General features: G+C 39.8%; 1 protein-coding gene across 2 annotated transcripts in view; it reads right to left on the reverse strand.

The window, feature by feature from the left end:
• Positions 1–24,745, reverse strand: part of LOC111655866 (netrin-G1-like) — a 56,999-nt gene extending 32,254 nt beyond the window's left edge. For both annotated transcript variants that reach the window (XM_023407403.2, XM_023407402.2), the window contains exons 1-2: positions 24,068–24,745; positions 1,238–1,881 (exon numbers count right to left, since the gene is read on the reverse strand). In XM_023407403.2, coding sequence (XP_023263171.1) covers positions 1,238–1,881; positions 24,068–24,313 — 890 coding nt within the window. In that variant the 5' untranslated portion in view covers positions 24,314–24,745. The remainder of the gene's footprint in view (positions 1–1,237; positions 1,882–24,067) is intronic.
• Between the last annotated feature and the right edge of the window lie 1,822 nt (positions 24,746–26,567).

Here is a 26,567-nt window from a genome sequence, read left to right on the forward strand (position 1 = left end):
CAGTTGCATGTTTTCATTATCCTTGTTCCCTGCAAAACTACACTACACTGCCTCACTGCCCCACCTACACTGTTAAGCAACAAATGGCAGACAGGCAAATTTAACTAGCTGGTGAACATAGTGGAGCAGGTAGCAGCTGAATTAGCATCCGGAAAATGCTAATGCTGCTACATTTCAACTGGAATAAGCAACTGTTTTCTGTCAAGAAAGACTACCAGTTTATCAGACACAAGACTTCTGCTTGTGTTAATAGCAAATGAAAATGTGTTCCTTAATTGTGATAATCTGTACGGCTAATATGACCCTGGAAAAGTGAATTAATTATAAGAAACCATGTACAATCAAGTTTTGTAATGATATAAAAACATTCATAGTCATCAAAAGAAAAGACCTTTCCCCCCAATTCAGACATATTTTAAAGACAGAATTTTGGGCTGTGGCGAATTTAGTGTTTGCCCACCTTAACACTTTTCAATTGTAAACACTGAGCGACTAAATAGTTGGCTTTATAGGCCAAAGGAGGGGAGGTATTGATGCTCCTTTCCTTTGCATTTTGAAAATTCAACAAGTTGTAATCGTGGCTTCCTCTTAAAAACTTCTTTCCACAGTTAGGAAACTTCCCATTCAAAAAAGACCCATAGACTTCCATTCATTCATCTGGTCTGTGGAAATAAAATCTGCTGGTCAGTTGATATTGGTGCCATTAGTGGACCACCAGACCTCCACTTGGAAGAAAAATTTAAACAAAACTTTATAGTATTACACAGAAAAGGTTGGTTTATACCAGGGGCAGCTAACCATATGCCATGGAGAAGAAACAGTCTGTAGGTTTTCATGCCTACTGATCCCCCTCAGCAGGTGATTTCCCTGAGTTATTCCTCTCTACTTGGAGTGCTAATCAGTGTGTGGTGTCTTTGTTTGGAATAACAAACTGCCGAATGTTGGCTCTTCATGGCACATGGTTGGCCAATCCTTGGATTATACTGATGCTGTGTGATAATTATAATTCCACAAAAATTCTACCAACTTGTCTTCATTCATCGTCAGACAAGGATGGAAATTGACAAGTGCTGCTAGCTCATCACAGAGCTCCAGCCGTTCTGAAAAAAAGAAAAGACTAAAGTGGTCCGTTTTGAGATACACATTAAAATAACCTGGAGAAACACGAGAGTGAACAGTTTTTTGTACATTTGAAACCAGCCACATGATAGTTTTGACAAATGTAAATGACTCTTACCTGCCCTGCACCTTGATGTCAGAGATGGCGTAGAAATATCTGGACAGGTTGTTCTCATCCACCATGGTGGCACCAGTGGCTGGCTTCAGCAGCCTAATCCTCAGGTCAGTGATGGTGAAGAAGTCCCTCAGGTTCTTGGTGGTATCCAGCTGGCCGTACAGTGAGGCCATGTTGTGTAGTCGAGGCCCGGCAAACAGGGCAAAGCGGTCCTTGATCTCAAAACGTACCGTCTTGTCGTTCTTCCACACGTAGCCTCTGGAGTAGTCCTCAGTGCAGATGATATCCAGCAGGGTGCGCTGGGTCAGATCGTTCACTGTCTTGGGCTCCATGGTGAAGGCGTCCAGGCAGTCAGTAGCGTAGAACTGGTACGGGGTCCAGGTCCGGCCGTAGTCGAGCGACTTTTCCAGGACCATCTGCTCTGGTCGACCTGACTCAAAGGTCAGCACGATGTCGTCAGTCAGCTCAATGGTCTTGTTCCATGACAGCGTGATGTTGACCTGCAGGGGCTTTGGATATTTCTTCCATGAGGAGGACTGCCAAAAAGTTGTGGGATTGCGACCTTCAAAGTCAAACATCAACTCGGGAGGATGAGCCAGCTCCTCAGTGGTGGCGTCACATTCATTGTTGCACATGTAAGGATTTTCCTATCAAGAAACAAACACACATACACACATGTAAGCACACTTGGCAACAGGGTATGAAACTGTGCGTTATATTGTATAGTTACAATTTTTAATGACTCATCATAGTTGTTACAAAATAAAGAGTTTCAAAGAAAAATGTCCTAAATGAAGAACTGAGTAATTTAAATTTAAATTTGGGGACACTGGCTTATATAACATAATAAAATAAGTGTGCCCCCTGTGAGGTTGTACATCATGCAAAAGGAATCATATCTTCATAATATCGCTATGCATTTGTTTCTTGTTGAACTTTGATTATTGATCCATTTATATATAAAAATAGCAATTCTTTATCACACCATGAAAGACAAATGACATTTCCTGAATTTCCTTAATATAATAATACAAATGTTATGAGTAAAGATCTTTTATTTGACTACTCCCTTTACTACTGTCCTTAATAGATTGTCAATTATGAAATTATTTAAAATGTATGACATGTATCTGTTCTCTGTATTATACAAGCAAATATAATGGCAGCATCTGTTTATAAAAAAGTAAGAAAAAAATAAAACACATGCAGTTATTATACTTGAGAACCCCGTTATTAAATTGAGCTTTCACACATTGCAAGTGTGCTAGGGCATGACTTTAATTGCTTTTTGTGTTAAACTGCTTGAATTTCATGTGGGATCTTTTTTGGTTAGTATCAGAACTTTCCCTGCTAGTGATAATAGTTTGAACCGACTGGCGGTGAGCCACATATATGAAATTTAACTCGTCAGTTTACCTTTGTGCAGGAGGAGTTTTGAACAATGACACTGACAATAGGTAGAAAAAAAAATTCTGGATGAGCTGCACTCTGTAGTTTGAGGAAGAGAAGTTAAGCAATTGAAATGTCAGAAAGGCAGTTAAATATTCAGTTTTGAATAAAATATTCAGAGGGAAAAAACACTTGTTAGTGAAGCAGCTCCTGTAACAATCCCACCCTCACGACTCCAAACCATAAAGCATCTCTTAGGTCTTCTGTTGGTCTGCTTTTCCTTGAAGGGTTATTTACTTCTCCAGTGCCTTGCTGGCTTTCCATCCTATCATGATTCTACCACCGTACTCAATAGGATTTCTTTCACATTCAGGCCAACGTGTATTTTTATAATTTGCGCAAGCAATGTTGACCCTAGAGCTGCAGGAGACGGTGACCCTCTCATTAAGATGACACTGCGGATCCCATATTCTCGTTCAGTGCCATCCCTGCCTACACTGCCACCCAAATTGCCAGTGTAATTGATATTCCTGTGTGGTATTTCAGCTGAGATGGGAATGGAATCCCGATGAGTGTTTCTTATGAAACACGCAAAAGGACATGCATTTTTCATGGGCCTCTGTCTGCTCTGTACCATAGACATCCACAGAGTCTGGATATGTGTATGTGAGCATGTTGGTCGGGAGAAAGAGGAGCTCTTGATGTGTTTGTGTTTGTTTGTGAGAGTGAGAGGGGTAGAGAACTCTGACTGTGTTTGCCTGTGTGTGTGTGTGTGTGTGTGTGTGTGTGTGTGTGTGTGTGTGTGTGAATAGAAAAGAGAGGAAGAGTGAGAGAGAGAGAGTGAGAGAGAGAGCTGAAACAGAGCCAGAGAGCACAAGACACTCTCCAATTGACATTCCTCTCACCTCTGCTCCAGGAACAATGAGGTTAAGTGCTGATGAGATTCAGATCAACTGTAAAGCGGTTCGATAATCAGCAATCATCCGACACTCTACACGCAAAATTATCTAAAGGTGAGAACAGTGCTATCTGCAACATTACCCGCTTATCTCTCCAGTATTGCAGTGCATTCAACCCAGACTGCCACTTTGCCGAGAGAAGATCACTGGCAGGAATACTGATAAGCAGACGCCATTAAATTTTATTTGAAAAGACCAATAGCTGCTTTTTGTCTTTGAGTTAGGACCCTAAATTTTACTCACCCAAAGAAAATTTTTATTTGTTGCTTTATCTTCCTCACAGGAAGATGTATGACTTCCCTGTTTTCAGATACAGATCTCCGCGGTCCGTTTTATTTCCTGTGGGACTGTGATATGCTATCAGCAAACTTGCTCCTCAGCTAGAAGCGATAACTATGCGATGTGGTAGAACAAGGCTGAGGGATTGTGGGTCACTAGGCCTGACTCAAAGGAGTGTTGCATTATCCAATTAGGAGGGTAATAAGGGTTATGCTGCTAAGACAGAGAGTGGGAGAGTAGGAAGAGAGAATGTAAAATAAGTATACCTTTTTTTTTTTGCTGTGAGTGTGTGTGTGTTTTCTTTCTGGGGCTTTATGTTTGGTCTTTTTTTTTTTTTTTTTTTTAAAGGATAATCTTAGTTGCATTCTCCTCTCACGCCCATGCACACCCACACACATGCCGAGCCAACATGAAGCTTGAAAGGCCATACTGTAGGCTGAAAACAGAAACACGGAAAGAGAGAGAGATGTGAAAGAAGGAGTTAAGGGGTAATCGGGAGGATGGTGGCTGCCTGAGTATGGCCACGGGGACAATACATTGTACTTGTGTCAACTATTTACCAATGATGTGTGCTGAGGCTCGTTACGTTCCCTTCTTGTGCTTGAACAGCCTTGGAGGTCTGCTCAGAGCTCAGACCTTGACAGTACATGGAGAGGGAGGGAGACACAGACATTGAGATTTCCCTGTTGTCATTCAAGAGCATGAATTTTCACTTATATTTGTTTCATTTGTTTTCACGGTTAGGTTCAGGGGAGCAGTGGGGTGGCTGCCTCTGCATCTTCCGAAATGGGAGCCTTATTCACAGACAATATAAAGAACTCAGACCGCAGCATCCGTGGCTAATGAGAAAAACGATTTCCCAGCTGAACAGTGAGAAGCAGAGTAAATAGAAGCTTTAAAGAGAGAGAAATTTGCTTCATCCCGCCAGCAGAAGAAGTGTTCAGAGACCAGTGGAAAGCAGTCATAAATTCAATCCATAATCATTCTCTCGCTGCCTACCCCGACTTCAGGCCTTCAGGGAACTGATCATTCTAACCGAGGAGCCCGTTCGCATATGGGAGCTGGCTGGCTGACCCTTCTGTCGTTAATAACACTCAATAATGCGAAGGCACTTTTCCAATCGAACAATAAGTGACATGTACGGTATTTACTCTTTCACAGTAAACCCCACCATACTGGATAGCTATAGCCCCAGTGTAGGTGAAATGATAGAGAAAGGTCAGGACCTTTCATCGAATTTCCTGCGGTGGTTATTTAACAACAAAAACAGTGCCTTATGAAGATCAATACCTTCTGTGGTCATTTAAGACCCAGGGCTTCAGTACTATGCCGGAGGGAAGCTATTGAAAAACAATAATCCCTCTCAGCTTGATCCTTTACCTGTGATCATGGCTGTGGGAGAGGGAGATAGTGAGAAAAGAATTAGAGAGAAACAAGAGTTTTGTACCAAAATTAGATATCGACCACCTGAAAAATGTAACTCATGCTTGAAAAAGAATTGCAGCCATGAAAGTATTAGTTATAGGTTATTCTAATGTCACATCTAACCAAAATGTAACATGTTGATGATGTAACTAGATTTTTGAGCATAACACTATTTTTCACTCTGAAATGTTAAGATCATATGCATACTGTTAATTATTATTATTAAAATAATTATCATTACACTTGTATGGTATTATATTACATAATTATCACAATTACCTAATTGTATAATACTATCTCATCAATAAACGCTTTGCCCTGCTACTGTATTCAGTTGTGTTATCACATGCGTAATAAATATATAAATATAATATATATATATAATATATATATATATACACTTCATATGCAGGGTCGCTCCAACGGTTGCTTTACACACAATTGCAGAATATATTCTATGATGTCCTGGTGATGTCAACATGGGCTTGGAGAAATTTATAACAGAAAGCTAGAGACACAGAGACTGAATGACATGGGCAATTAACCGGGCCATGGTAGTCTATCAGCTGGTGAGCTGCATTGTGGGAGTTGTGGGATTCAGTATTTTTGGAGCTGGACCCATTCTAGGGACTAAAAGTCAGGATATCTTGGCCTGTGCTGCTTCAGTTTCGACCCCTCTTTTTAAAAATCTGTCTCCAAAAAATCCCCTAACTTTATGGAAGTGGAATACTAAATCAGTGGATTACCCTTTAATAACAGCTATTTCATATTGTATTTTATTATTCTGAATACATAAAGATATATATTTGCTCTGTTGCTTTCTTCTGGAACAATTAGGACATTTACACTGTTTTAAAACCTACAAGATATTATATGTGTATAATTAATTAATTTTTGGTAACCCTTTATTTTAAGTCTGTACAGTCCTAATTTTCCAAATGTTGTCCACATAAGTGTCCTGAAAATGAAACATGTAATTTCATACTAATTAGTTAAAACCGTTTGATTGGTCCAACTAATTCCAATGCTAAGAGAACATAACCTTGAGACTTTTAGTCAGCTAAATAGGCAGAAATGTGAAATTTGTCTACAGGTGAATAACAAAATCTCTAAGTATTTAAAGGATTTAAACGAAGCAGTTCTTTCAAAGAAATTCCTCTGGAAATCAACACAGATAAATGAATTAATTAAAATACCTGTCTCGGAGCTATTTCTTTACTTTTCCTGTAACCTTACAGGAAACTTTCAGGACATTCAAAAATTGTTCTGAAATAACAGACTGAACAGAAATAAACTGTTACCGTGTTATCCTGTTCCGACATACAATGCCTCTCCAGTCTGTTTCATATGCTGCTGTAATACTTAATCCCCCACCCAAGGATCAAAAGTGTTATGTAGCTTACACTGCTTTAAATGTTTCACCTTTTTTTAATAAACTTTGTTCACCGACACACAAAATGTATTTTATTTGTATGTTGAAAGGGTCCCCACCAGTTCCTGCCATAGCAGTCACATTGTCTTCCTAATTCAATTCAGCACTTACTTACATTACAGTACATAACCTACAGTACAGTGCTGCGGGGCTTCTAATGGCCTGTCTCTTATTGGTATGGCTGACATCTCTTTTGCCACCATGACTCCTGTAACCAAGCCCAGCTGGTTTCTATCAATGCTATATGATCCGTCCGGGGGCAGTGGCTTAGTGCAGGAGGTCTGAGCAGCAAGTCTGCGGCTGTTTCGCAGCTAATGATGTCCCAATCTCTGCAGCCTATAAGGTCAATCCAATATCAGGGTGTCACACACAGTAGGAGAGCAAGAGAACAAGGGAGACAGAGACAGCGAGAGACTTGAGCTGGGAATGTGAATCCAAATGTCATTCGCTGGAATATAAAGCAATCCGGACATTCAGCTCCTCAACTCTTCAACCATGAAGGCTTAGTGGATATTCATTTGTAAATTCATGGTTGTGTTCAATAGTTTATAGGAATCAATGAGCCATGACAGAACATACAGCACAAAAAAGAATATATATCTGTTCCACACCAATTAAATCAATAAAATCTTTGAAATGCTGTCACACAAATTCACAAAATATACAGCGATTGATGTTTTCTCCTAACACCCACATAGAATATGTCAAAAAATTGTGGGAATGCACACATCATACAAAAATCCATGCAAACACTAAACACACACACACACACACACACACACACACACACACACACACACACACACACACAGGCACATGATGATATGATGTGAGGCAGATGTTTAAATGAGTGACATATGGCCTACGAGACTGACAGAGCGCAACCTCCTGTTGATGTGCCTTTTGACACGAGAGGTGGCTCGGCAGATAAATTCCCAGGGCCAGTGACGGCTGCTGTTGAAGGATGGGTGCAGGCAATCCAACCAATCAGTTTAGCTGACAGATTCCTGGACTTGAAGCTCAGATCACAAACTGAACTCACCTCATTCTCCCACTCCAGCCATCTCCTTTAATTCAAGCTTGTTATTATTTCTCATTACGTTAATAGAAAATGTAATCCGGTCGCAAGGCATATTCGCTGTTGCTTTAGTTGTATATACATGTAATTTCTAGGAGACAGGGTTGCTCTGAGGCAGCTTTGCACAGTGCATGCTTTCTAAATTAATTGGCTTGACTTTATTTGAGTGATGACCACTTTTCAGGAAAAAAGAAGAAATATTATGCTATCAATTACCAAACAGTCTAGGGGGGTAATTTATTTTATTTATTTATGGGTATAAACAGAGACCCACAGCATATAAAGATATCACTCAGTGCACAAATTGCACAGCAGTTCAATCCTATGCCACAATACTGGAAGGGTATAATAATGATATTTATATTGTCAGTTATAGTTGCAGCAATTATACTAAATCAAATTGTTAGACAATAAAATAACGACTCATTTAACTGGAGTTTCCTCCAATGTTCTCACCTACACAAAAGCAGCACAAGCAAATATACAGTAAATACTGTATGCAATGTTTATTTAAGATGAGAAAGAATGGCAGTGCATTTCCAATGCAGATTGTTGATGATGATGATGATGATGATGATGATGATGATGATGATGATAATGAAGATGAAAATGATGATCATCTGTACAACCATCCTCTCTCACTGTTTCTTTATCCTCTATTTCTCTCTTTCCATAAAGTTGTTGGTTTTTTTTCATTTGGCACTGTTTATACGACATTAAATTTCTTTAGATACAATTCTGTGAAACTTTTTAAAATCATGAATATGATTTGAATTAGTAAATACTTGACTTTGAAGGATAATCCTCGTTTTTGTATAACTTCTTTAGGTCTTCTTCATGGTAATTTCAACACTGTACACAACAAAGTAACCACTGAGATCTATGAAAACGCTGATGTTGGTACAAGGGAGCTAAAAACATGTGTGGTGAGAGGAAAGTTGTTTACCACTTTCGTTTATCCAGATGATTTAAACCACTTTATTTGGAGATATAAGCAAATATGAGAGCAACCGAAATGTCTAACAACCCCCTTGAGGCGAAGGAATTCAAGTCATTTCACAGGTCAACATTGGAATTAGAAAGTTGGTCTCTTAACTGTGATGGATGTTTACAGACAGTCTGGGTAATTATTTTACCATTCACTTCCATTTTGTCATCCAAATAAGTTAATCTCTTGGTGACGTGATCATCTTTGATTTTCTTATAGCAATGTCACTGCATTCCCCAATCTCAGCAATCATTTGGTAATAAACTTTAATTCCCTTTTTGTTTCTATTTACCTGTTTACCATTCAAGGTAAAGCTACAATGTAAAACATACAGTAATATGACATCAATGAGTCTGTGACCTGTGTGTGCTTTGCTAGTTTTATGCTGAGCCCTCAGTAACTGCCTCACTACAAAGGCTCTGTGGCTGTGAGAAGTCTCTCCCACTGGACCTGAGGTGTTGCTGGATTAATCAGCCCATGATCCTACTTGGCCTTACACCTCCTAACCTGCATCACACCTGCAGACCTGTCGCTGGCCCAAACCCCCTCTATCACACCTCCGGATGTCCATCCTCATTCACGTGGCGCACCAGAGGAGGAGAAAATTGACAAATGTCAGCTTGGTGATTTCACTCGGCTGTGATTCAGTGTTTGGGGAGTTGATCCAGGACAACAAAAATAATGATGATTTGAGCTGATGCACTGCTTGACAAAATCACACGATGCCCATCAGAGACCACAATAAATTCTCAACTTCCAGTCAGTGGAAAAGGCAAGTTCTCTTTGCAGCGCACTCGCACAGTACCTTGATATAACTGAGGATCATATGTTTGTGGTGATACACAGACGACAGGCCAAAATGGATGATATCAAAGTAGATCTAGGTCGACTTTTCAGAGGAGGGAATGCTCAAGTGTATAGTGAACACTCAGACTGGGTGTTGATCCTTTCAGGGCTTGGTATAAACCCTGACGGAAGAGACAGCTGAGATGAGCCATGGTGAGATATTGGGAGAGTCAGAGCTTTGGCAGAAACTCAATAGAGCTTTAATGACCTGCAGTCAGGGCCAGAAGTGGCTCACAACAGAGCCAGGCTTTTCATTGCTCTGACCTTCAGAGGAATGAAGGACAAGAGGATTGCACATCTGACCTGTGAGTGCTCCATCATATCATATCTGAGGTTGGAGGGTTATGAATGTCAGAGACCTGACAACAGATAATGGCAATTCAATATCATGCACATCCAAGAAATACCATCGTACATGATTATCTTGATAGCCTAAATGGCCAGAACATGTGAGTGTTAGCCTCAAAATAATTGACGTCCATGCATTTTCAAAGGCTATACCTGTGGTTATGGGTGTTTTAAGCCATGTACTACAAATCACATACACTTAACAGAAATTGAGATGTGCTTTTCCTGCCATTACAGACAACCACTGCATATTTAGAAAATGAAGTAGCCCAACCTTTCTGATGTAATCCAGTGATTGTCAACCTGGCGGTCCCAGGATAATATTGAAGGGTCTCAAGGTGATTAAAAATAAAATCTCTCTTACACAAGGTTCTTTATTTTTTCTTACATTTTTTTTCTTTTTATTTTGATATAGCTGCATCCCTTCATTTATCCAAAAAATTAAATGATCAGGAAAAGCATAAACACAGGTTGAACTGCTCATCTACAGTTGTAACATGTGAAGATGTTTCATAATGAAATATTGCTCCATTTTAAGGTATCAGAAGTTATTTTGGTCAAAAAAAGTTAATTCAGTACAGACTTTTCATGTCAATCTGCACTACATCAATTTAGTATAGCACTTCACAAAGTATGGAGATTTGCAACAGACAAATTAAAAAAACAGCAGAGGCTGAGAGATCCTGATATTTAGTGTCTGGTATAGGACAAACTTTGATCCTGTGGAGATAGATCACAATACTAATAATGCTAGACTTGTAGGTCTGAGTCATATCGGCTTTAGCTATGCTAAACATATATGTAAAATGAGTGAAGTGCCCCTTTTGATGCTCACTGTGACTGATTACACAAGCAAGTGACATATGTGATTTATTTCTGTGGAGGTTTATTTTATAGATCAACTTCTCCTGTTTGCGGATTAGCTGTTTATTTAAAATGTCCATTTTGTATTTAGATGGCAAATACTGTACTTAATACTTTGCAAAATGCCTGTAGACATAGTAATATAACTGTTTAGGTTGGCAGAGTGATATGCCAAATTGTACAGAAATGAACACAGACCATGTGGTTGCTTGGCATAATCACAAAATAATCTAAGACTGTACTAAATGCATTCAAAAATTCTTAACAAAATGTAGAGTATTCATGAGTTGTAGTTAAGGAGGTAAAACTTGCAAAGACATCAGTATCTTCCATTTAAGTGTCATGTGCGAGGCTGCACGCAGCAAACAAAATGAAAACATTTGCATCAGGTGGGTGAAGTGAGCAGTACATCAGAGGGTGCAGAGGTGACGGCTGTAACTTGCTATTGGCGCAGATGTCTGATCAAAACAAAAACACAAACTTCTCCCGGCGCTCATGTTTCGATTTGCCACATGCCAAGCACTCCGCCCTTTGGAATGTAGCCCTTGCCAAAGCAGTCCCTTTTGAGGACTGCAGCACAGCCAGTCTGGCCTTTTGAAGTACACTGCTTGGCAAATCAAACGCGCCGCAATCCACGGACGCAGCCTTGATTGGGATTCATAGGGCGTCAGCAGACAAGGGGAAACGTACTCCACATTAATTAACACCTGGCCTCATTATCTGTCCCATGTGGCAGAGTCCCACTGGGGTAAATTTAACACCACCTTATTATCATGGGGGATGGTGGTAGTGAGCTTTCATGAGTGTGTGCATTTGGGTTTGTGTGTGAATCTGTGTGTGTATGTACAGAGAGCTGCATCAAAGTGATTTGTACATGTGTATTTGTTGTTTTTGTGTATTTATGTATACCTGTATATTTTTCCTGTGTATTAGTGTGAGTGTGTGTGTGTGTGTGTGTGTGTGAGAGAGAGAGAGCTTGGTCGTGTGAGGGATTAGATTCCCTCTGATGTCAGGATTCAATAAAAAGCTTTAACATTGCTATAATGAGAGGATGTTTAATTCTCTTTGCTTGGTCTCTCTCTTTGCGGCACTCTGTATTCCAAAGCAGCCTGTGGATAAAACACCGCCTGCTTGTGTGGTAAAAATTGATATCTTTCTTCTCAAGATACTTTAGACGGAATACTTAACACAGGCAGATATGTGTGTGTGTCAAACAAACACATCAGATGAATTTACAGGCTTCTCTTTTGATCCTGTACAAATAGGGCACGGCACTAACAATGCCAGAGGTTGATAGTTTGATTCTCATTGGCGTTAGCTGTGCTAAAAATATTCACACTCTGGATAAAGTTGATCTCATCCATTTGACAAGATTCATATGCTGTAAGATGTGTAATGGGTAGGCTACCCATATGTCAGTGTCGTCCCCCATTTATGTTCAGTGTCATGTATGCATGTCATATATGCAACAAAAATTAGGTTTTGAACTTATAACAAATGTAATTTTATACAATATTTTACTAACTATAAGTTGACAAAATACAACAGAGCTATATGTTCATATATAAAGTTTATGGGTTATCAATTTAATTTCGACAGTTTGAAAATCAAACATTACCAGTTAATACCAGTTGGTGGCAGTAATGGGCAATTTTTGTGTTTTTGTGTTGTTTGACAGCCGACAATAAACCTCAGAAGAAGAAGAAAGTTACGTAGCAGAAGTTGGGGTAATTTCAGTTGGAAAGAAATCATGGCTGACGAAACGTAATTGTTTTACATGCTTTTTTATAAATCTAGTCATTACATCTTGCAGTGCTGTTGCTGCTTTTGCTTATATTTTCCCAAAATGATGAAGAGTGTCTTGCTTTTCCCTCCTCCCATAGTCACTGACATCAGTGGTTCGAGCTATTTTGTGACTTTTTTTGGTGGAAACATGTGAAACTGGTTTTAGATTAGACACTGGCACCATGTTGTGAAACAATTTAAAACCAAAATAAAAATGAAAGTGTTATCCATTTGTTACCACATGTCCATCCTAACAATATACTGATAAACTGTACTAAAATCATTGCATTATTGATTTTGACTCTTGCTAGCTTCATATAAGAGATTTTAAACTGATTAAAATCTGCCACTGAGGGATTCCAAGTGTTCTAAGGACACAGTCTCAGTTCTCAGCCATTTAAAATGAGATGCAGGGGTCATCGCAGAGAAATTCATAGAAACTGGGATGAAATTGAGAGTGGAGAAAAAAAAGAGCGAGAGTGAAATTGCTGCATTGTTCATCAGTGTGTTAGCTCATAGCGTGTCAACTCCTCCTCCATCTTTTTCAATCTGCATAGTTATTAGAGGCTTTTATTAATTTGAAATGCCAAAGTGAGGAATAAAGCATTACTGAAATGTCACCCTTTCACTGAGCATGATAAAATCACACCAGCCACTTTTGTAAACGACCATTTTTCCCTTCTGTACTTTCATCCCTACCTCTCTCCACACCTCTCTCTCTCTCTCTACACCACAGTCTCTTTCACTCTTTCTCGGAGATCGATATGGCCTGACAACATGATGGCTGGGTTTCCTAAGGGGAGGTGGGTCGCAACAGTTGCCTGTCATCTTGCCACTGTTTCCCTATTTCATTTCTTGCCCCTTCAACATAGTTCATGAATTCTCAAAATCAAAAACAAACAAAAAAACCCCCATAAAACTCTCCATTGAAAGGCTTGACCTTTTCAAAAATAAATAAATAAAAAAAACACAGCCTGCGTTTTGACTTCCTTGGATTTTAGAGGTAACACAATTCAAAGTTGGTGCACTGTACATATTAACACCTTGAACGAATAGTTCAACATTTTGAGAAATATGCTTATTTGTTTTCTTTTCCTAAGAGTAAGATGAAAACATAGATCTCATCACAGTCTCATGTCTGTCTAGTAATTACAGAGTTGTACTGGTGATGTTTTTAGCCTAGCTTATTATAATAACTAGAGGGACAGGGAAACAGCTTGCCTGCCTGTCCAAAGTTAGAAAATACCTCTACCAGCATCTGTAAAGCTTAAAAATTAACACAGCGTAGCTTGTTGCTTTTAAGGATGAGTTGTACATGTTGATAAATACACTTGCTGTCTTGCTGAGTTAAATGAGAAGATTGATGCCTCTCTCGTATCTGTATGTAAAATATGTACCAAGAGTCAGCAGGGTGATTAGCTTAGCAGGGGGAAGACTAGCTTGGCTCTGTCCAGAGGTTAAAAAAAAAGAAAAAAAGACTGCACTCCTGAAAGTCAGTGGCCTTGTCAAGACATGTAAGCATGTAACTCCCCGTAAAACCCACAACTTATAGTTTCCTAATTTCTGTTTGTTAAAGGCTTAAACCAACACAATATGTTGTAGCAGTGAGCTTTAAAAATGCTAGCAGACAGATTTTTTAAAGCTTTGGATAGAGCCAGGCTAGCTGTCTCCCTCTGTTTCCAGTCTATATGCTAAGCTAAGCTAACTATAGTTCCAGCTCCATATGCAAAGTCATGACAGTGGTAGCAGTCTTCTTATTTAACTCCTAAGCAACACAAAAAGTAATTTTAGGGGAAGTTACATGCCCAAGCTTTAGCCAGAGATGCTACAGAGAAGCACTGGGAAAAGAGAAATGGTTCATAGACTAAACTCTGAAATCACAAATTGTCATTTTTACATTTCTGTTTTTGTCAAGGTTAAATAGACATCATAAAGAAGAGTTGTATTTGAAGAAATCCACAGCCTATGGTAGTTGTGTGTGCTTCCAGTCTTTAAGCTAAGCTAGGCCAACCACGTTTTGACTGTAGCTCTGTACTTAACTCGAAGACATGAGAATAATATACATTTTCTTAATTGACTCTTGGAAAGAAAGCAGTTTAGCATCATACTTGCTGATAGCTAATGCACATTGGAACCATATCCAAAATATGTTTTCACAAGGGCGCTACAATAGAAACTACAATTTTGTCTTAATGTATAATATTATAATTGTATAATATTCAAGATGTTATGTTATTATGTTAAATAGGTGAAACATTTTTAAATGTCTGAATTTGTAGCACAGCTGTATTCCTAGCAACACATATTTTTCAGGTTAAAGCTTTCAAAGTGTCCCTCTCCCATGAGAGCACTGCTTGATTGCTTGACACTCCTCAGTCTGGCTAAAATTACAGACAGTGTCTTGAGGGAGGGGAAGTCCTTCACACGCACATGCACTTCCCTGCAAAAAAAAAAAAAAACTTTGGCAAATGGGTGAGCCAAGTTGAATTTTTTTCGGGCAGCAACTGAGAGCTAGCCTGCCAAATAGTTTTTGAGTAATTCAATTACTGTATATCTTACAAGAAGCCCATTCAGCTTGTCAAACATAAAAGAAAGCTGAATGGATGTACAAGCACTGAAGGCTGTGAGAGCAAAAAGAATTCAATTTAATGGTCATGGAATTCCTTTTATTTTTAAAATTACAGTGTGGAGAGTCCAGTTACCCTTTTATTTCATTATTGAAAAGGTAGAAGAGCTGCGATGGACATGGCAAAAACAGGAAGCACAGAAACCTCTGAGGAGGGTTTTCAAACTAAAAGTAGCTTAAGTCCACTGGTCACCACAACAATGTCATCTCTACGAAAGTGCTTCCTTGAAAGCTCATGACTGTCGCTCTCTAAGAACTACTGTCTCATTGGTATTGACAGGCACCACACACTGATATAACAAATTGTTTCCTGTGTAGTGAGGTGTAAGACAAACACAGTGATTCACAGATGAAACATTCATGCTTGTAATATGCCTTTGCCAGGGAAGCGGAAAAAATGTGTTGCCATGTAAGTCTGCAGCAAATTAGTTAAATGTGGCTGAACTGTGGGAAGGAAGGAAGCTGAGTCATATCATGAGGTAATAGGATTTCCTTTGAATCATTCCAAAATACCATCTTATCTTCTGCGATTCGCGTCCTCAAGCAAGGCCCAGTAAATGCTAACAAGATTGGTCTTTGTCACCCTGCTTTTAAATTCAAAACCTAGAGGGAACAAAGAAGATTTAATATTCCATGTAGAGTTTGTTGATGTTGAAGCTGAAGAGATGAGAAGTAGGGATGCAGTTGATTCACTTTCACTTTGTTTATTTCAAAACCTGGAGCAAAGTTAGGCAAACATTTTGTGTAAAAAATTCAAATGTCCAAATCTCATGAAGAGTGCCCTAATTTTTTGTATTGTAAAATATTTCTTCCACGCATATCTTTTTACAGCTGATTAATAACCACCTGAGAATATCTAAAACACCAACTGACTCTGAAATAGCAAATACTCTGAAGACAAGGCTGGGTACAGACTGTGTTGGTTGGTAAAATAATTGCACTGGGCTTGGTTCACTGATTGAACACATTACATGATTTCTGGAGTTTGAGTTCAAAAATTTCCAATCTGTTTCCCTTTCATGGCACACGAGGCCACTAAAAAACCAATTCTGCAATCTGCAAGAACTGCAATATTCAATTCAATATAAAAGATGCCAGGTGTTTATCTTAGCTGCATTTCTATATCTAATGGATCAGTCTGATCGCAGCCATTGATGAAACCAGATGATGGCGCTACATGAAAAGTCAGGATATCAAAGTTATTACAAGTCATCTTCTGGCTACCTTGAATGTAAGTGGTAAATTTCCTCTTTCCATCCTCTGAGGACCATAAATATCTTGTTTTAAATTCCATGTAGATACATCTAATAGCTGTTGAGGTATTAATCTTGGAACCCCAACTGTCAACTTCATAGTGGCACTACCAACATCAGTAGGATTCATCCTCTGGGAACCACGGATGTCTGTACAACATTGCATAACAATACATTCTATAGTTTTTGAGACGATGCAAAAGGGTTCTCTGCACATCTTCCAGCAGCATGCAGCTAAATCGAATACTTTGTTGCTTTTGATAGTGTGAACAGACTGTTTCAACACTACTGTGTCTTCATCAGAGTCAAAATAGACAAAGGCACCATGTTGACATATAGGTGCACAATTGTCATTGAGCAATTGGTTTAACAGGATTTCAAATCTATTGGATGATAGTGATGATGATGATGATGATGATGATGATGATAATGGATCAAGAGATGTCAAAATATTTCAGTCTTGACCAAAAGTGGTGGACCAACCTCTCATGAATAAAATTCTCGTATTATATTTCATAAAAACTGAGTGGGAAACCCTGAGTGCTATAGATGTCCTGTGTATGAAAAACATGATTTCACATAGCTCAGCCTGACGTAGCTGATAAGATTGGAGGTGTAAGGATTTCCACAAGATTGAAAATAAAATTCTGTGGGTTGTAACACTGCTTGGCCATTTAATAATGATTTTGCCATGTCTTCAGATAGTTCTGCTGAATCTACTCCATGCGTTGTTTGAATTAAATGTGTCTCGAACCCAGCTGTGTTAAGTGGAAAAGTGTGTCACATTTCCACCTCATCATATCAAACACGGTGGGCAAACATAATCTCACAGAACATCGATGTTTGACAGTCTGCCATGCCAGGCAGCTTGGTTCCATCATATGTCAGTGAAAATACAATATGAGGACTGTACGATATGAGAGCTGCACAGAATTAGAACTGTTAATAAAGCTCTCTGTTTTCAATACAGACAATAGGTGACTTGAACGGGTAAGAGAATGTATGTGGATTTCAAACATTTGCATTACAAAGTCTGATGTTCTTGTAATTTCAGTTTATGGGCAACTAAAGGAAAACTGCAATTATGATCATTTTTTTCAGAGGAAACAAGAGTCCTGCAGACACCTATGAAAAAATATTCAAAACTGGCTTTTCAAGTATTATGTCTGCTTTTGAAAAAAATTTAAAAGAATGAAGCACTTATGCATATACTTATATGCACTCAATTCCAGTCAGCAAACATGCATTCAAATGTTAAGCTGTCCAGAAAGACTGTATAGCCGAACCACAAAGCCCATCACTTTCTTTTATATCTCTATGCATAATTCATCTGTCTTTGTATTTACAACCCTCTAAGAATTAACCTGTCACAGATCCCAGGGAAGAATGCCGACATATCTCTATCTGTCAAGTGCTCACCTTATATGGAGCATCCAACCTCCACATGTTCAAACAAAGCATGGATATTATGCATCATCAGCTGACAGAAAACAAGTGACGAGGAAATTAAAAAGCCAGGAGACAAAAGAGGTGGCAGGCGAGTGAAAGAATAAATGATGACTCCCCCCCTCTCCTGGAGTCAGGGGACATGTTGCATGTCATCTCGGTGTCTTAGTACGCAGTGGTGCGGTGATGATGTGCTGGGCAGGGCCAGTTCAGAACAGAGTCAAGGGCACCGAGGTGACGGGAAGCTAAACGCTCCAACTGTTCCCTGTCTCCAAACAAATATATGGATGAGTGAATCCCCCCACCCCCAAGACGGAAGGGTGCAGAGATCAAAGAGGGGCAATGGCAGTTTCAGCTTTGACCTCTGAACTGGTGGGTTATTTCAGCAACTAGAAACTGACACTCTGTTCATGACATTGAGCCCCAGACTGGTTTGGCACAGACAGAGGCAGTGTCCAAAATCATATCAAATCAAATCTACTAAATAGTGCACTATATACAGGATTATAAACATTTTATTTCTATATCCAGATTCTGAGTGTGAAATGTATACACTCAATTTAACAAATGAAAATATTTTCTGCTAACAATTACAATTTATAATGCATCTTATTTTATGCTGTAGATGCAAAAATTACAGTTATGGGACACTACAGCTATCATTGATGATGCAAAATGATAACAATTCATGAGTGTCTCAAACCTCAGTTCACTGCTCCCTACAGCCTAACTGAGTGTGCATTATACTAGGACTCTAACAGAATGAGTGAATGAGGAAGTGATTTTGGACATGGCCATAGGCTCAAAGAGGAGTTAGTCAGGTGGATGAAGATTTGATCAATCCTGATTTTTAGTCTGATCAGGGTAATCATTCAACCTTGTTATTATGTTCTTAGGCATGCAACTATTCTACAACAGCAAATAAATTTGTTTGGAAAATTAATGTCACCCAGAATACATTTCAAGAACTTTCCAGGATTGGACAAAAGATTTTGCCCATAATCCAACTGAATCCAGGCAGTGATTACATTTCTTCTAAATTTGACAAGCAAAACAAGTTGGAAGTTCATAAACACATTTTGTGGAGTTGAAGCACGAGATATTCTGCAGATTCACTATTTCTGTTCATGACCTCACAGCCTATGCAGCAAAGGTTACTTCCCTTTCTCTGGTCTATAATCTATTTCTCTTTCTAAAGTCGGTTACGTCAGTTCTTGTGGGCATGTAAGACATAGATTGAAAGTTCACAATGGCTCCCATCATTGCCAGCAAAGATAAGTCTGCTGCACTGACTGTCAATAACGTGGCAGTCTCCGAGCAGCTTAGTGGGAGCTCTCAACTCGTCTTTCCTCCCTAAGCTTCCGAGGGGGCTGTGTGGTGAACTGGCAGCCAAAACTCCTTTCATCCATTCTGAGAGAACTGAATAAAGTTCAGAGGAATTACAAGAATCTACCCAGTTAAACTCAGAGTAGCTGGAATAAACGCCATTACTGAATCAGTCTCACAGATTATTCAATTGCCAACATGACGCAGATGAATCAGCATGGCAGCAGATACTGTGGAGCATGTGGGCCGATGACACCTGACTCAAAGCTCGCATTCATTCATTTAGATCCAGAGCCAGATCACTAAAAATGCTGTGGGAGAACAGAGTGGCTCTCAACTTCTTCCTCCAAGATTTGCCTTGCCATGTTTCAAACCACCAAACCACTGGGTGAAAAGTTTCTATTATCAGCAGGGCACTATTTCAAATACTACTTCACCATGGCAGGCGCAGTTAGAAGTGCTTGACAGTGTGGTCTGCTTCACAAAACAGAAATTATTTACAAAGCATATTCAGATGGTGAAAATTTTAAGACACTGTGGCAGCCATCTGCCAAACGCTTATTTATTTTTTGTGGAATAAACATGTCCATGCCCATTACTTGGCAACTACAAATGATTTGGTTTGACTCTGAAGTGCGTGAAAATTAAACCTCTTCTCTCAATGAAGTCTATGTAATGGCCTGCCACTTTAGTGAATTGCCGTTAAATCCCCCAAAGCCAACCTGATTTGGACTTTAGAGAGTGAGAGAAGTGCTGTAATTAAAAACACTCTCGTGTCTGGTAACCATATCAAAAGTGATTATGAGAGCTTTTTAGATGCAGATGTTTTTCAGCAGGCGTTCTTCTGCATTAACAGCTATTGTTCATTAGGGCCCATGTGGTGCAATAGTTTAATAATTGTCTCGCCTACGAGCGTTCAAATGGGTCTAATTAGATAATTTGTGTTAATGCTGAATATTAAAAATGTCTTTTCCCCATTAATTAAAACAGGAAGCACGACTAAGAAATTTTATACAAATCTGTAAAAGTAATAACAAGAATTATAATGTATCAATTAATACAACCTTGTCACTACTCTCTTAAATTGCAGCATAAGGATTACAACTATGCGATTATACATACATGCTTGCACACTGCCTGTTAGAAAAAGACCATAAACTGGTGTCGAATGATAGTGAGTGACAGTGCCACAGTGCACCACAGGAGAACAGCCTTAATACCAACACATTCTGAAGAACCCCTGAAGGTCTGCAGCTAAAAATAAAAACAGGGCTAACTCCCTGATGCAGAACACCTGTCCTAGACACTGTTTATCCTGGACTCTCTTTATCACTTGTCCAGAACATTCAAAAGAAAACAGAGCTGAAATGTGAACCAAAACCAAAAAGGGTATCTTTGCCATTTCATCCAAAGAGGAAACAACCTCGAACCTTAAGATGTAAAATATCCACTCTTGAATGATTAATGCCCTTTTCATGAGCACAGACTCTGTCATAACTATATTTGGCAGAGCCCAGTTTGGACAAAAAAAAAAATCCTTGAGCGATGAAGAAGGGATGGGAGGGGTGAGCTATCCAGGATTCTTTGACCATCCACTATGAGGCAAACCAACTCCTGAGGAAACTGATTAGACCAGGCTCGCAACTGCAGGCAACTTAGTGATTGGCTAAAAGAGCTCATTTGCATGCTCCTCTCATCTCCTACAAACTCTCAGGAAGCACCGGTGGATAAGGTCACCGGTGTCAGTCTGCCTGTGTGCCAGCTGAGAATGTAAACAGATCAAACGCACAACAGCCGTTAAAGTGAGTGCAGGAGAAGCCTGTGTTCTTGATCACCTGGACAATGGTGACCGCAAATGCATGTCAGAGGTGACAGACATCCTGGCAGGTGTAGGGAGATCTGAAAAGTCGCATTATCTTTTAGTGAAATCAATTTACAGCATGAGTGTACACATGTTTGGAGGCATTGGAGATTGCAAATATTCTTTATACCTCCTAAACCTGAAGTGATTATCTCAAATACATATTCTACATTTAATTTAATTCAGTGATTAAACTGCTTGTACTTATAATTGGATTAATTGACCATTTAGCTGACCAATTGTTGTCTTGGTGAAAACGTATCTATAAAAGGGCGTAAGATGAATGAATTTCTGCTTCTTTGTAATTAAAAATGTAATTATTAGGTTGGTGAGTGCAGAAGGTCAGAGAATTTTGGCCAACCCATCCAAATCAACAAGCTAACATGCTCACAATGGCAATGTTAATGTGCAGATATTTAGCAGGAAATGTTTACCAGGTTCACCATTTCTTTTGAGCATTTCAGCATGCTAACATTTGCTAATTAGCACTAAATAGTTTAGCAGGTATTTGTTGATAAGCCAAAACTACTGGACTGAAACTGAAATTTTGGCCTTAAGATGGCGCTAGTTGGAAAGTGAAAGCATCATCAAAGTTATTACAATTCAGGCCAAGGAGTTGCTAGATGAAAAGTGAAAGGATCGCCAAAGTTGTCAAGAGTTATCATCTGGGAACCATGTGCAAAATTTTATGCCAACCCATCTTGTAGATATTGATATATTTCACTGGATGTAAGTGAAATTTTTCACCTACTATAGCGGCGGTTGAAGCAAATGCAGTGATTCATTGTAGTCAGGGCTCTGGGGAATATGAATGTCTTTATAAAATTTCATGGCAATCCATCCAATAGTTTGGATTGCCCAAGAAACAGGCCGATATCCCCAGAACCACTCTGCTAGCATGGCTAAAACTTTCCAAATTTGCTCCCTTTGTTCAAGATGGAAACAAACACTCCAGCAACTCAGATGCTAAAGTCCTGCAACACTTAGCTGCAATATAACTTCAGATATTGATCTGACATTATCCCTGTGCCTGAATTATAATCGCATCATCCACTGTTGCCAAGAAGAACAGATACATGATTTGATAGTGCTGTGCTCTCTTTCAACATAAAGGCTAATCACTGTAGTTACAACTACACAGAGTAATACAAGCACTGGGTAAGGAAACATTATTCAGTGAAAAGTGACCAGTGAGTGACCAGTCTCCTTAGTCTTATAATACTGGTAAATAATCAATTTTCAAAATTCACTATTAGTCATTTTATCTCCACCTTCATGAATGAAAAAATATACTGTATACTCTGAAAATGAAAAAAAATACCACAAAAGAAATATTGTCAGTGTAATGTATGAAAATACATGTTTGCAGTATACTGTGTATGAAATTATATCTCCACGTAAACGAAAAGGGAAACATGGTCAAGATAATCACAAGGCATCTTTAACTACCGACAATTATTGTGGTGAAATGAAGTATCTGTCCAACCACTGTGCCTCTCTTTGTCTCTGTTTGGCTCTTTACGCCCCCTGTGTTACGTTAATGTTGCGTATTCCGGATAATCTACTGGGCTGATAAAGGTTTTACAGTTTGTTTTGATATAAAGCTTTGCACAACGTCACACACGACTGGGGACCGGCTCTTTTTTCATCCTACAGTGGCATTAAATGTCTCAATGCCATCTGGTGCCGCAAGAATTTAAAAAAACTCTCCTTTTCAAGATGCCCATTTTAATTGGTAAATATTTACTTGCAGGAGCTCTCAGCGGGCACGCACATAACTTCTAATAAAACACTTTAAAGCCTGTGGGTACTTGCTGCTTACTTTGAGTGTGACTCTAAACAAATGCAACCTGGGGTTGAACTGTTGATAATGGTTGATAAGGGCCAATGAAACACATCGCTGAAAACACTGCAGTAAGCATGCAGTGCACAATATCTCTGCCAGGACTATTACCTTGTCACTTTTAACACTGATCCTTCCTCTGTGTGTGTGTGTGTGTGTGTGTGTGTGTGTGTGTGTGTGTGTGTGTGCGCATGTGTGTGCGTGTGTGTGTGTGTGTGTGTGTGTGTGCATGCGCGCACTTATTTGTGGGGTTTGAGGGGATGAGGTGTGTCTGCAGTCATCTGTGTGTCTGTGCATTTGCATGTTTTTTGTATAGTGAAAAAATTTAACATGGTAGTATTTTTGGCCATTTTGACTTTGTATAGACAAAAAAATACAAATTGGCAGTGGGTGCTTTTCTACTGTGTGAAAATATTTTGGAAACATTTTGGAGGAAGAAAAATAAGGTTCTATTTCTACAATTGTTTGCAACTTTTTGCAAGAGAATACAAAAATCTTTCCAGGGAATGCAAAATTTTTTTGCAAAAGAATACAAAAATGAAAAAGTAGATGTTCTTTCCCTTGTATCTAAAATATTGTCCCATCCACAGAAGAAATATGTGACAAGAAAAACATCAGCACTGTGGAGAATATGACACACACACTCAGCTACACCAGTCAGATATGGTCAGAATTTTGTGTTAGTTCACTCGAACTCAGCCTCTATAACCTGGTGTGTGTATACTTATGCATGTCTGTGCACATTCACGACTGTGAGTCCTGGTTTGTGTGTATGTGCGTGCTCGTGTGCATCTGTCTGTCTCTACACCTGCTTGTGCATGTTTGTCTAAATGCATCCCCAGGATCTGATCTATTAATGCATGTCAGCATCCATTCATGTGTCTATGTCAAGCATGCGTGTGTGATGCTGCATGTTAGCACTTGTATCCTAATACACACTGGATCTGTCTGTACATTAATCTCTGCTGCAGCGGCAGCACGTTGCCTTGTTATGTACTGCTCTCTATCCCTGACCCAGTATGCTGTGAGATCCTGTCTCCAGCCTCATTTGTCTCCATCAGGGGACAGGCGAGGTTACGACTCACCAAAGCGCAATACGTTTCTGGCGGATCTCCACACGTGATATTTGGGGGGTCGAGGGCCACTCGCAGGTACTTTGTCATGTCGGTGGCTTCCGGCTGACAGGCCATGTAGTCCCATGCCAGGCCCTCCTCTGTATAGATCTGGGACTTGCACACGTCATAGTGTCCCCAGGCCGCCGGGTAATGTTGCATGGCATGTGCCACGCTGGTGCAGACAGCTTGCAGAATGAACAATATGGGCCAAAGCATCGCTGATCTCGTTCTGTGTGGTTTCTGTGGAATTCTTCTTTTTCTTTTTTTTTTGTGTGTTTACAGCCGCTGCTTCGTCACAGAGATGGCAATATCGCTGAGAAGTTTCTAAATGAACTGCAGCTTTGAACGGTGCAGTGGAGGATTTGGGAACTGTGGCAGCATGTTGCTACTTGTGTGTCAGCAGCTTCAGGCAACGATTAGCCCCCATTCAGTTATTTTGTCTTCGATTGCCGCCTCTTGTGCCTGGCTGATGAGGTGTGTCAACAAGTGAGCTTCTCCAGAAGTGCTGAACGTTGATGCAGGGGTCAACTGACGGTCAGACGTGATGAGCAGCGAGGACTGACACTCCTCATAAGTCAGTGGCTGTCAGATGTCTTAGCTTGATCTCTTGTCGATTGTGTGTGTGTTTTTTTTTCTTACCACAAGCAGCATCCTAAAGGACAGAAGGAAAAAGACGGTGCAGTGAGTAAAGAGATCACATAAACACACAGAAACACTTGAAACACTGTATTAAAATATTAACAGAGGCTCAACATGGTTTAAGGGCACTGAGGTGGATAAATAGTAGATCTCACTGCCGACTACCACACACATCCATAATGTACACACAAACACAATGCAGGGTCTCGCTGTTTATATGTATCCCTCAATAATAACCTTTCCAAAATCACTGTATACAATTCAAATCAAGCTTGTTCTGCAAAGCCTAAGCTCCACTTGATTTTCATACAAAAAGGCTCATTTCCATGTGTCTTGTCACTGCATTTAAGTTATTGCTTTTTCCGACTCTTGCTCCTTTATAGCCGAAGGTGGAGCTGTGTTTGTCCCAGTGCCTTCAGAGGCATTTGGGAAATATTAAAGCAGAATTGGGAGACAGAAATGGTCTATTTGAGGGATCGTACGTTTCTGAGAGCTATCACAAGCCATCAGTCAAATGGCCTAACTCGTCAGGTAATGGTGCCTGGCAGCAGTCAGCCGAGTCCCACACGATCTCAGCGTCTCAGGTAAAAATTGTATGTGGAAGTGGGGGAAATAAAATGGAGCAGCTATATACAGTGCTGAGATGGCCTGAGGTTTTACCTTAGTGGAAAGAAGTTAATGTTCCTGGGATATGCGCATACATTTCAATTTAACCCTCTGCCTATTTATGGCACAATTTTAACAAGGATGTACAGTTTCGTGTTTACAGCTGCTAACAAGTTTGCAGTATGGCATTTCATTAATTCTAACACCAGCCAGGACTTGAAAAAATGCCTGGCACAACCACCATGATCACACAGAGCGTCTGCTCCAGCAGCAGGAGGTTAAACGCCTCGCTCAAGGGCACTTCAGCAGCACTTGTTGATGGGAAAGTGTTACTCATTCAATTTCTCTGCCCAGATTCCCCCCCATTCATACACGCAGCCAAACCAGTAAGTTTCCAGTCAGCAGCTTTATTCACTCCCCTTCTCTCCCATTCTCTGCTATAACAAATATTTTCCAGGTATGCTGGGGTTTGAAGCATGTGGCGAGTCTTTTATGTTCAGAGGAAAGAGCTATTTTTGGATTTGTGTGGAAAGATTACAGTTTTGATCGAGAAGTTACCGAGTCAAATCAAATTAATCAATTAAGGGATTTTAATAAAACGTGTTATCATGTGACAAGGTAAAGATTGGGATCAAAATTTGGAAAACACAAACTCTCCTTAATGAGTTGTTGTGTCTGCATGTGTGCGCACACATGCGAGCAGGTTTCTGCGCTCCCTGCCAACACATTGAGGCTTCAAAATTTAGTATTTTAACTCAGCTGCCTTGTCTTGGGCTGAAAATTGAATGGGTTCTGACCACATCTAAGGCAATTACTGCTTTCCTTCTCCCAACCTAATGCCCCTTTTACAAAATGACTCCGGGCCTGAATACATCACAACTGTAATGAAAGATGTTCATCTGAGCCAGAGAAATTAAATGTGCTGCTTTTCAGACCCAACAGACCCTTCAAAGTGAGCCATGTCAGGAGGTGTGGATGGGAGGCTTCGTTTGACAGACCTCTAGCGGGAGAAGGGAAGAAACTAGTTGGGGGATGAGAGAAGAAAAAAAAGTGAGAGGGGAGAATTTTGGCTCTTTAAATGTGCTCATGTCAATCAACAAGCCTCCTAAGAAGAGAGGCCAATTACAAATTTGATAACACGACTGGAGCTCTGAGTGATGAATAAGCCATTTCTTTCATGGGGATGCGTGAATGAAATGTCATAAATATATATGTCAGTCCCTGA

The sequence above is a fragment of the Seriola lalandi genome, unplaced genomic scaffold (assembly GCF_002814215.2).
Source record: "Seriola lalandi dorsalis isolate HSWRI2012SDOR001 ecotype SW California unplaced genomic scaffold, Sedor1 jcf7180002054334, whole genome shotgun sequence".
Lineage (NCBI taxonomy): Eukaryota > Metazoa > Chordata > Actinopteri > Carangiformes > Carangidae > Seriola > Seriola lalandi.